General features: G+C 44.1%; 1 protein-coding gene across 1 annotated transcript in view; it reads right to left on the minus strand.

Moving 5' to 3' along the window:
- Nucleotides 1–451: 451 nt before the first annotated feature.
- nipal4 (NIPA like domain containing 4) overlaps nucleotides 452–12,542 on the minus strand; it is a 13,440-nt gene continuing 1,349 nt past the window's right edge. Inside the window, exons 2-10 of the mRNA XM_005951115.3 lie at nucleotides 9,968–10,066; nucleotides 7,534–7,671; nucleotides 5,322–5,378; nucleotides 4,347–4,437; nucleotides 4,066–4,226; nucleotides 3,308–3,475; nucleotides 2,865–2,944; nucleotides 2,270–2,482; nucleotides 452–1,357 (exon numbers count right to left, since the gene is read on the minus strand). Of these exons, the coding sequence (XP_005951177.1) occupies nucleotides 1,166–1,357; nucleotides 2,270–2,482; nucleotides 2,865–2,944; nucleotides 3,308–3,475; nucleotides 4,066–4,226; nucleotides 4,347–4,437; nucleotides 5,322–5,378; nucleotides 7,534–7,671; nucleotides 9,968–10,066 (1,199 nt within the window). The 3' untranslated portion in view covers nucleotides 452–1,165. The remainder of the gene's footprint in view (nucleotides 1,358–2,269; nucleotides 2,483–2,864; nucleotides 2,945–3,307; nucleotides 3,476–4,065; nucleotides 4,227–4,346; nucleotides 4,438–5,321; nucleotides 5,379–7,533; nucleotides 7,672–9,967; nucleotides 10,067–12,542) is intronic.

Consider the following 12,542-nt stretch of genomic DNA (forward strand, 5'->3'; position numbering starts at 1 on the left):
ATTAAATGATGTGGACGTATTATTGCCACGGTTACTCACCCTTTAAAATATTTCTCTGAACAGCGTGTGGGCGGAGTTCTAGGTATTCAGAAGGGGAAAAAAAAAAAAAGTAGAAACAGTGTTTGTGCAATTACTGTCAGTGCCAGGAGGGGGAGACGGTGGTTTGTGCAGCATCACAGCCACAGACGGGTGAACAACATGGATTATGTGCTTCTGATGAAATGTTTCTTATGATTTACTTGATGCAATAAGAGTTTTTTTGTTTGGGAGCAACAGAAACTCAGAAACACAAACATCTGATATCAGGATCAAATTTAGAAATTTCCTGTGAATACAGAATGTAAATGATTAGACTCAGAGGCCAGAACTCACAGAACAGCTGCTCTGATTCTGAGAATCTCCTTGAGTGTGTTGATCTCCAAGTAAATAATTTCTGATGAAGACACGCCCAACGTTTCATATTTAATAAAAACAGATTCTCTCACACGCCACACTTCAGCCTGCTCTGTGTGTGTCATCGCTTATTCAGAGCTTGGTGTCAGATCACACGTCCACAACATAAACACCTGAGAAGCGATGACCAGCTCGGGCGCTGAGCTTTAAAACGAGGAGCGTCTCACAGATGGCCGGTTTTCCTCTTTTCATGGATTTGTCTGCAAAAATCACAACAACACCCACCGTAACGCCTGCACAAAGGCACCATTCAAGTTTTCAGACGCTGAATTTGACCGTAAATTCAGAAAAATATTGTTTCTGATATGCAGTAACTTCATTGATTGACCTTCATTTACTCAACACTAAGCAGCAGAGAAACAGCTGCTCAGAGTACTTTTCACATGTCTGTGGGCAGTCTGCAGTATTTATACTGCTTTTTGTATCTCAGCCGCTGTTTTGCATCTTTTTGCATTTTGTGGCTCTTTGTATTTAAAGTGACTCTGCTAATGCAAAGAGAGTGGAATGGACTAAAAGTCAGCTTCTGTTTTCAGTAATGATCTTTCATATTTATCTAAACGTTAAGTTTGTGATAATCTGAAGAGTAACAGTGAGTTTAGTGTGAGCTGGATCGCCGCCAGACTGGAGGCCGTTTTAGAACGTTCTTTAAAGTGCAGATCATTACAGTAACAGTCAGAGCGAAGTCTGAACCTGAGTCTCCTCCTCCTCTTCCTTAGCTGATGATGAAGACTCTCGGTCCCTCCTCTCTCATTGGGGGAAGGCTCTCAATCACTATGTTGTCCATCAGCCCGTACTTGTCTTCTTTTTTACTCCTTCCTCCTCCTCCATTGGTTACAACCTGCTGGTTAAGCTCCTCCCTCTCCACTGGCTGTGAGAGCTGAATGGTCAGCTCCTTCATCGTCATCTGCATCAAAAGACAAAGTATTTGAGTGACCTCAACAACCCTTTGAGGCTGAAACATGTAAAAGTGTTACTGCATCTAAATGCTAACATCAGCCTCGCTAACGTGTTTACCAACAGAAAATATCTGAATACTCAGGAACCCCAACTTCCTGTTTCATAGGCGTGCTCATGTAGCTGCCCAGAATGAGCCTTGCTGAGCTGCTGGCTAAAAGAAAGGTCTGAAAAAGATCTGGAGAACCTCACTAATTAGTGGCAAACTGGCTAGAACTGTTTCTGGGATGTTGATAGTCTTCTTGGAGCCACTGGGTGTGATGCTGGGGTCTCCATCTCTGAGGAGACTTTAACACTGATGTGGGTGACGATGGATAGAACTGGAGGAGTGCCCTGCTCAAGCTAAACCAGAACTGGTTGTGTTTATTGGCTTTGTGTCATCACAGATTAGCTGCTCGACAATAAGGTGGCTGTAAGGGAAGCAGGTATCAGCTTAGGTCAAAGGTCAGGGGTGGACTTGATCTGTAGCTGTATGTCTTTTACACTTGTCATATGTCTTGTAGTCTTAGCATCGAAACATTTGCTACAGAACGCTAATGATGTAAGACAGACTGAGGGGTCTGTGTTCGTTTTTCATGTACTGAACAATCAGTTGGTCCCATTTCATGTTTTTTAGTTGATGCAACATATGGCACACATATATGTATGCCATCCATGTTTGCCAGGTTTCTGACACTGACAAACTCAACACTGCAGTCCTTTTTATGCACATTTTATTAGTTCCAAAGTGAGAACATCACCATCAAAGCAGAGCAGAGCTGCAGGACGCATTCAATGCGTGACAGGTCCTCTGAAGGAGGAGCTGTTCAAAATCTCACTGAGATGATCGGAATTTTAACAATAATGCAGACGGATCACCGACCTGCAGCTCTCTGAAAAGGTGCAGCATGGCCACGCCCACCACGATGACCACAAAGGATCCCAGAGTTGTAACGATGTCGATGGTCGACATGCTTCTCCACTCCTGGAAGAGGATGATGGAGGTGGATAGAACCACGGAGGTGAAGAGGACGTAGTAGATGGGATAAACCAGCAGGGTGTTGAAGATATCCAGAGACTTGTTCAGGTAGTTTACCTGGAGACAGGCACAAGGACAGGGAAGTCTTTATGTATACATTTCTATGGAGATGACGCTGTTAGCTGTTACTCACTTTCATTATGCAAACACTAGAAATCCTGCATTGTGCCTTGGATGTGAGCTGATATCTGATGGAAAGTTACTTCATGTGTATTCATCCAAAAAGTTACAGATTTCTGCCCAAATGCTGAAGAGTTCATTCAGATTAACAGTTTGTTTTGTGGAAACACAGATTAACAGGCATCCATCTAAAGGGAGGACGCAGCTGAAGCCCAAACATCTCCAGCCCAGCCATTCATCACTGCGTGCTTTACCATTAAACAATAATACAGCTGAGAAACAGAGATAAGGGCCGGACGAACAGACCTGTGAAACTTACCTGTGTTACTATGGAGACGATAAGCGTTGCCAACAGGATCCAGGTGAGAGGATTAGCAAGGACGGAAAGATCATAAAACACTGAAGATAAAGAGAGAACGCACACGTGATTTAATAACAGCAGCAGCCTTACAAAGGAGACATTTTATTTAAACACTGATATTTTTCTATAAAATACAGATCCAGAAAAAAAAAGTCTGAATTTGGAGACATCCTTGTTCATGTGTGTATGAGGCGTGATACTGTATTCATCTTTAAGACAGTGATGAGGGAGGGTTTTAAAAAGTTGAATTGATTTTCCTGAGAATGAGCCGTGTGACTCAAAGGAAACAAATAAAATGCAAAGAAAAGAAGCAGAAAATCAGAACATCAGCATTGTCTTTCACAGAGCAGGAAAAACGCTTTTCTCTGCAGCACGGGCACGCCCGCTTCTCTCTCACTTGCCTGTGTTGATGGCGATGGCGAGGCCTTTCACCGAGGAGACAGTGAACGCGCCGAGCAGCGAGCAGATGCCGATGTAGACGAGGATGTTGGACTGACCGAAGCGAGGACAGCAATACAGCACGAGCACCGCACACAGCACCAACACCAACGCCACATACACCAGAAAACCTGCGCACACACACACGCACACACACACGCGCACACGCGCACGCGCGCGCACACACACACACACACACACACACACACACACACACGACGGATGATAAGAAAACAGATTCTGACACAGAAACATGGATTTCTGCTCCTCACTTCACATCTGAACTGATAAAAAGTTGCTCTGCACCAAAGCTGAGGCTCAGGTGTTACTATGACGATAAGCCAGCCTCACATCTGTATCAGTGTGCCTGCATCTAGACTCTGGATCAGTGAGATAACACTGCTGACATCATGGTAAAATGACATCACCGGGCTGTCATTTTCAGCCGTCCAACCTTCCAGCTCGCCTCTGTGGCCTTACAGAAGGCTACGCAGTGACCTCTGGGGCTGACCAAGACGTCAAAATACAAAAACTGCAGTTTCTCTAATGTCCACTTGAGGCAGCATCCTGAAGTAATTCAGTCCTCATATGAGTCTTTGTGGGGGTCAAGTGCTGAACTGAAAACAATGATGTAAACCAAAGTTTCCTTAAAAAAAACGAACTAACTGAAGCTCGACGACCGAACGCTCTGAGTTTGAGATAGTAGAGCGACCCCTCTCACCAGGCTCCAGCAGCTTGTTGGTCATCTCCCGTAGTGATGTCACTTCCTGTTCCTGTGGGGCGTGGATAACCAACAGGATGCTTCCTAGCACACACAGCAGACATCCAAGCTTCCCCACAATGTTCAACACCTCCCCCAGCAGGTAGGAGGACAGAACTGCACTGCAGAGCACACAGGACTTCATGTTAGCCTTGATACAGGCCACAGAAGGAAATTCAAGGACAAACACGCTGCTTTAAAACACAAACATAACAGAATTTAAATTTACAAACTAGAGCTACCTGATGAGGACACTCAGGGCGCCCAGCGGAGTCACCAGCGTGGCCGGAGCAAACATGTAGGCAGCGAAGTTGCAGACTTCTCCTGCTCCCACTGCAGAGGAAAAGAAAATCACTGCTGACAGCAACATAGGAACTATTTTTAATCACTCGAACATAAACCGAAATTTGAATAAGATCCAGGATGAGTTTAGCTGAAGGAAACTGCTGTTTAGCTCCATCACACGAGAGAAAAATACAGAACCGAGTAAAGCTGTTCGATATAACGATATATATCGGATGACGATATAAAAACATTTATCGTTTCCTATTACGCTGTCGTTTGTTTCGTGGTGTTGCAAAATAAACTGTTTACAGCAATGTTTTCACCGTTTTGATGGTCACTGTAGTGGCTATATTCATTTCTCTCTTTCTCTTAATTTAATAGCCACACTACGGACGGACAAGCGCCTGTTTTTACGTGTCGCCGTTAGCAACAACGACGGTAAAACCATCGCGTGGCTCCGCGTGTCCGCTTGTTTGTTTTCCATGTAAACCTTTCACAATAAAGCTCAAGATCCTGTTGAGACTTTTCAAAATAAACTGAGTCACGTGAAAGAGGATGCAGAGAGTTTACAGAGGAGGAAAGAGCCGTCAGGTGCTAAAAAATAAACCTTAGACTCAAACTTTGAAAGGAAACGGCGGCCGTTACAACTTATGTCTAAAAATGTATCGTTTCATGCATCAGTTAAAACACTCGACTGCAGGTACACGACGCGCAGCTGGAAAAAAAAACAAAAACATGCAAGTCGAGTTGCCTGAGATTCACAGAATTTACAGAAAATGTTACATTTTTGTGATTTATATCGTAGCCGTTTACTTTCGTGACAGATTTGTATACATGTCACATCCTAAACTAACAGCTGTTGGCTGTGCTTGTACTTCAGCCACACTGACAGAACTGTGGATCAGAAAATTAGATGGAACTGAAACTCTTACTGGTTAACAGGCCTCCCCACCACAGCCAGTCCTTCAGGTAACCATGGCCTCCGTCACCTACAGAAACACACACAGCACGATCAGCACGATGCTCCACCTCATTTACCTGAAAACCGAAACTTGTCTTTGTATTTAGAGACCATTATATCCGCATTTAGAGAGAGACTAGGATACCAGTCCTAAAGTAAATTTACAAACTATAAAAATATGTCGACAATCTGTCCCCCCCACACCTTCCTATAAATATATCAAACATAGAAACATCTGAAACTGGCTCATCCAAGTCAGGAAATCTTTGTTTTCCTCCTTTTGTTCCACCTTTAACACATTTCATCACTAAATTATAGAATAGATCTTTATTTTCACAAGAACAACGAAACAGTTTGGCATCTCTCCGTAAGCACCATGTAGATTTTTTACAGTAAAATTCCTTTAGAATAAGAGAAACCAAAAAATAAACTTAAAGTTCAGTCTGTAGGTACATACATACCTACACAGCGAATGTGTGTAATGACGCAAGTATCTACACAGATATGTACAAGTTATATATGCCATATAAAAGAGCAGGTGCAGTGTAAGGAGCAATATAAAAATCTTGGAACCAGTTCAGGGAGGAAGCATCAGCGCGTCCATAAACCAGAGGCTGTAAACAGGAAGTCTGTTAAAATCCCATCCGCCACACAGCGAGCCTCCTTTACAGGCTATGGAACAAATTCAAGGACAAATGTGCGGCTTTAAAACCTTAGCCTGATCCATCCTCCAAACATTCATTCACTCTCAGAGACAAACATCAGCAAGCTCTTCATAGAAGAGAAAACCCACCAAACCCACAGTCTTAATTATTCTAATGAACATCGATTCTTCCAAAATGAGTTTAGTTCCCAAAACTCAGACCTGCAGATGTCAGATGCCGTTCTCAGACTTCATGTTTGCTTTTAACGCGGTTTTTTTTTCAGCATATAAAATTTCATTTACTGGCAGATTTACTCTACATGTACTTTGTGAATTTTCAGAGTCACAGAACCTGAACCTTCTGTGTTTTTTAAAAACACTGTGGCGGCGAGCAGACCTGAAACAACCACAGTGTGACACAGATAGCAGCGAGGGAATAACAGAAACTCTGAGAGTGATGATTCAGACATGATCTGTGATACTCATGAGCTCGTCTGTCACGCTATACATGAGTCGTTGCACAGTCCTTGGGCAAGACACTTCACCTGCCGCCTACTGGTGTTGGCCAGAGGGGCCGATGGCGCGATATGGCAGCCTCGCTTCTGTCAGTCTGCCCCAGGGCAGCTGTGGCTACAACTGTAGCTGCCTCCACCAGTGTGTGAATGTGAGAGTGAATGAATAGTGGCATTGTAAAGCGCTTCGAAGGTCCCAAAAAGCGCTGTATAAATGCTATCCATTATTATTATCATCATCATCATCATCATCATGGCTGTTCGATATAACGATATATATCGGATGACGATATAAAAACATTTATCGTTTCATTTTACGCTATCGTTTGTTTCGTGGTGTCACAAAATAAACTGTTTACGGCAACATTTTTTCACACGCGACGGTAAAACCACCGCGTGTCCGCTTGTTTATTTTCTCCATGAACCTTTCACAATAATGCTCAAGATCCTGTTGAGACTTTTCAAAATAAAAATAATCACGTGAAAGAGCATGCAGAGAGTTTACAGAGGAGAAGCAAAAAAGAGCCGTCAGGTGCTAAAAAGTAAACATTAGACTCAAACGTTAAAACAGCTTTTCCTCGCAGCACGCCGTGTAATAAATACTCACAAAGAAAAAAAGCGGTCATATCGCACAGCCCTTATTATTATTAGTAGTAGTAGTATTAGTATCCACCCCGAGAGCACCTGAAACTGATATCACTTCCTGGAAAGTCAGAAAGTCATTACATAGGAGGGAGAAGAGCACTGGAAGCAACAGCGACTCAGAGTGGGAGGTGAGTGAGTTCCTGTAGTGGTGGTATAGGTCAACGGTCTCATCTAAAATATCAATAAACACTCCAAATATAATACTGACCTCGAAGATTAAACAGACAAAGCTGCCCCTCCCTCCTGGACCGATGCATTTACTGGGAACTATTTTAAATTTTGGATGAATCCACATGTGGTCTTGCCATGAATACTAATAGTATCAGGGCTGAGCCCGGATAAACCTCATAAGTCAAACATCAGAAACACCTGACTCTGCTCACCTGCTCTGGTGTGTCCGTTGTTGGCCAATCGGAGGAGGGCTTTCTTCTTGAGAATGACACTCCCACCAATCAAGAAGGCCGACAGCAGGGCGAGGGTCAGGCCCAGCCACAGGTTGTAGGTGCTGTTTGACTGTACATCTGGAGACAAACACGACGTCACTGAGTGTGTGTTTATCAGGGTGTGTGTGAACCTCAGACTGTGTGTTTATCAGCGTTACCACACCACGCAAATCCTGCCCCACACATACAGGTCTGAGGTAAACTGGCACCACAGCTGGTGGGGAAGCCTCTTGAATTTCCAGCTAATAAACTAGTGGTGGCTGTCCAATAAGAAGTGGCCCTGGGGTCATTAACCCACTTTACCCATCAGACCTCTGTGACACACTGCCCCACTCCATCATGTGAGCACAACAGGACACCTTAGCTCATGTGACGAGCTCCTAAGACTGGCAGAGTCATATTATCCGAGCAGAGCCCGCCGTCTGAGAGAGCAGCGCTTACTCACAGTTCCTGAAGTTTCTATAGAAACGGAGGCAGAGCCTTCAGCCATCAGGCCCCTCGCATGGAACCAGTCTGGATTCAGGCGACACCCCCTCCACTCTCTGAGGCTTCATTCTGTTTTATAGGCAGGGCTGAATCAGGTGACCGTGAACCCTAAACCAGTTATGCTGCAGCGGGCTTAGAGTGCTAAGGGACCTCCCATGATGCACTGGGAATTTCTTCTACGCTCCTGTCTCTTCGTCCCCAGGTGTTTTTACGGCGCTTCGCTCTGTCAGTAAGTTTTGCATCTCTGTGCTCTTCATTCCCCCCGCTCACTGAGCCTGGCTCTGATGGAGGTCACCGTCACTAAAAGCTGTTGCTATTTCAGCTGTGAGGTGACTGAATGTTCAAAGATGAAGAGCTGACACTGATGCTATTGTTTCATTTAGAAAAATAACCTGTACCGCACACACACACATACAGAAAGACACCCCACCCCCCACCCACTGATATGCATATGTGGTCTCTGCTTGTGCACCTGATCTCGCTCACAGCGGTGATGGTCACGCTTTAGTTCACCTGAACGAGTCTGTGCTGCGTCTGACTTCCTCCTCCATTGTCTGTACTGAGGAAGTGTGGAGTAACCTTCCTCTCTCTGCTTCTCTCTTGCTATTTGATCTACTCCATGTTTGGTCTGCTCATCATCTTCAACTGTGCTTCGGTGTGCTTGGACACATCCTGCCTGTCAGGCTACCACGATGCTAACACTGACGTGACAGATACAGTTACACACGTCCTGTGGAGTTCATTTCCTTGTTCCTCGTGTTACATCTGATCTGCTACACAGTTAACCCTGATAGTGCGAGGAACCGATCACTTCCTGGAAAGACAGTTTCAGGAACTCGTCTCCAGAGACACGGAGAACAATGGAGACAACAACACAATCAAACAGTCATTAAAGTTGCAGCTCATTAGCTTCCTGTAGGGGAAACTTCTAATGACATCATCCACAATGTCAACAAATAAAGAATGATTTTTTTTCTTCCCCAATAAAGATTTTTCATCTTGGAAACACTTGTGCATATAAACATTAGCACAAACATTGGCCACTGCATCCTTCGAGTCTGTGTGTAACCTGAAGTCTGTCAGCAGTAATCAGGATTCTCATACCTGAACTTATTTGGGCTTGTTAGTTTATCATGTTTGCTAATACTCATAAACTAACAGCGTTACAGCTAAATACATAACATGACTAAACATGGAGGCTTTACCCTTTTTAAACAGATTCTGATTCACTCTAGACAATGATAATATTTCCATGGTGGGCGCAGCTCTACCAATCATTGGGTTGGTGGTTCGGTCCTGTACGTGCTAAAGTATCCTTGAGCAAGCTGGTGAACCCCGAGTGAACCCCGGGTTTCTCTCCGATGTGCTCGTCAGAGTGTGACTGGGTGAAGGAGGCGTGTCGTATAAAAGACTGAGTGCTGAGGTGGAAACGCTACAATGAGAAAATAGTGAGAAAAATAAAAATGCACTAAGAAAAAGGCCGACGACACAGAGTGTGTTAACTCCTTTAGACAAACAGATTATTTGTGGACCCCCTCCCCCCCTTAAACACTGGCTGATGAGTGGATTTTCCACTCATCAGCGCCTCATTCGGCTAATTTAACCTGCAGCTGTTGTTTACCTGTTGTCTCAGGTTTCCGGCACAGCACTGCTGACTCAGCAATACTGTAGTCATGGGCAACTAAGAACTATGTGAAAGTGTCAGATATCAGATTATTATTCTGAGGAAAGACTCGATGGATGAGACTGACGTGAGCCCTGACAATCATCAACACACAACAACGAATCTTTAAACACACTGATACTTAACCCTAAACAAACTCCTCGTGCCCACTTACACAGGAATGTGTGTGTGTGTGTGTGTGTGTGTGTGGTGGGGGGGGGATACCTGTCTGTGTGCCATTGCTCAGGTGTGTGTTAATCAGCGTTTCTCCAGTGACCAAACACACTGTGAACTGAGAGCCACACCACAACCTCACCGCCGACCCTGCAGAGACACAAACGCGACACATTTTTACATCCTTTATGTTTCAGCTAATTATTTATTTTTTACTGATTACAGCCGCGTCCATGGAAGCACTTTCGTTCACCAAAGGTAGTTGAAGCAGGAGCGTCCTGTTGAATTTAGCAACAGTGACATCATTAAAAAGACACTCAAATGCGTTTTAGTTTGAAGATTTAAACACTGCTAACAAACATTGAAAACAACTTTCCCAAAGCTCTGGGAGCTGCACGGCTCTGGGGTAAAACACAGGCGTGACTTTCACCAGTCCAAGATGGCGGAGCTTGACTCTGTCTGCGTGAAAGACTCAGCGGAGACGTCAGCGGTCAGCGGTGGGACAGTATGAGACAGTCTGCTCCAGCACCAGCTAGTCGGCTGTGACTGAACTTTCAAAGTAAAATTCTTGGATAAATACAGTCTCATAAATACAGAGCAGTGTGCTCTGAACTTCCATTTTCCACATGAACTCCTCAAAGCATGTTTCAAACAAAACAAGACTGTGGACAAAACACAGCAGAGAGAGGACGCTGCTGTGTCTGAGCTGAAGTGTTCAGGAAGCTGTGGAGAAATGTATGACTCCCCAAAGAAAGACTGTGACAGCACATGACCCTGGGTGTTTCTATCACTGGATCGATTAGTTTTCATCATAAATAAATTTAATAAATTACATTTTAAATTACATTTTAAAGGCAAAAACCAAACAGGGGGATTTTTCAGCAGCAGAAGAAAACAGATGGATAGTGTGAATAATCGGGCACTCCTTACAGGACAACAGGAGCTCTGTTTTAAACAGCATTCACATCAGGAAGCGTCTCCGGGGCGTATGGTTCGAAGATGCAGCTGCAGGCGTGTAACACTGACCCGACCTTTGTGCTGCTGCAGTAACAACACGCAACGGAGAGGACGAGTAAAACCAGGCAGAGCAGTTTAATATTTACACTGTCAACAGTGAGCGCTCGTACACGTGGGCCACCATAAAACACACCCCACAGCAGTGTGGGGGACAGATTAACAGCAAGTGCAGAAAAACAGTGTTTGGATTTTAGACTCAGGATGTAATTAAGAGACAATTAAATACACCAAAATCAAAAATACTGAGAGGGAGAAACACGGACGTCAAGGTCAAATCCTCACAACACACTCGGGCCAAATTATGGAAAAACGGAACTGATTTTCAGGAAAGAAAAAAAAAAAAAGGCAGAAATTTAGCTAAAAGCCACACGAACATTCACATTTCCCTATTGGCCATGAATTAAACAAAATAATTTTCCATCTTACGATGCTTTTACATGATGCCAAGCTGTCTGTTTCTATGGCGCTTCCTCAAAACAGCAACTTTTATCTAATTTGGCCTGAATTACAGGAGCAGGCCAGCATCCCTGAACAGCAGCCGGCTGCTTGGATTTTAAGGTCCGGACTCTTCTACTGCGAAGCTGTGTGGATTCTCTGTCAGCCCCATGGCTTCACAGTAGAAGAGTCCAGATGTTGGACCGGGCTGCCTACGGCTCAGCGCTTTCGCCAACATCTGGAGCATCACGAAACCCAAAATGTAACAATGATGAGCCGGGACTGCCGAGCAGCTAGAATCCTCCACCACACAGGAACGGGACAACATTTACTCATAAAAGTCCAGCAGCTGCTCTCCTCAGCTACAGCTGTTTATGGGCTGATGTTAAAAGACCACACAGTGGGAAACATCTACTATCTAAAATCTATCATAAAATAATATCCATCTGAATAGAGCCCAGAGAAATGTGTGAAAACAGCGAGATCAAACCGAGCTGCTGTGAGATATAATCAAAGAGTTTCATCAGGAAATACGAGAACATAAATTTCATGTTCATCAGAGCAGGTGCGCTCAGTCTTCCATCATATTTCTGAGATTTGCATCATAAAAGCTCAGCACGGGCTGGAAATCATTAACAGCAGCCTCCATGACTCAAGCTGAACATGATGATGGGAACTAAGCTGAGCTGAAGCATAGAAAACAAACAGAAGTACAACTGCTGCTTGTTTGTGTGCCGATTATTACCCAGCTAACACACAAAAGTGTGTTCCTGCAGTGTTGTTAATGTCAGTTATTGCCTTCAAATATATCTGTGACCGAGTATCTCCAGGTCACTAATCCAAGGAGCCGGGAAAGAAAAGCGATCAGATTCTTTAAGTTTGTTGGAGATGCTTCATCCCAGAAGCTTCTTCAGTTCTGAAACCAAATGGAGCAGAGTCCCAGGGACTTAAGCCTGAGTGGGAGTTGACCCTTAAGAGTGATTCATCAAATGATTCAATGTGTGAAAATGGGTGTGGGTCATTATCAGCAGAGGTTTATTGCACCAGCATGTATCTGCTCTTATATAACCATCACTAGCTTACAGCTTGAAGTGTTTAAGGTCTGTGCTAACTAAAAATGAAGACAAGATGGTAGTTTATTAAATTTTAATTAAATGTGCAGATTGTTTCGGTG

Source organism: Haplochromis burtoni, unplaced genomic scaffold (assembly GCF_018398535.1).
Source record: "Haplochromis burtoni strain Fernald_Lab_line unplaced genomic scaffold, NCSU_Asbu1 Contig_944, whole genome shotgun sequence".
NCBI lineage: Eukaryota > Metazoa > Chordata > Actinopteri > Cichliformes > Cichlidae > Haplochromis > Haplochromis burtoni.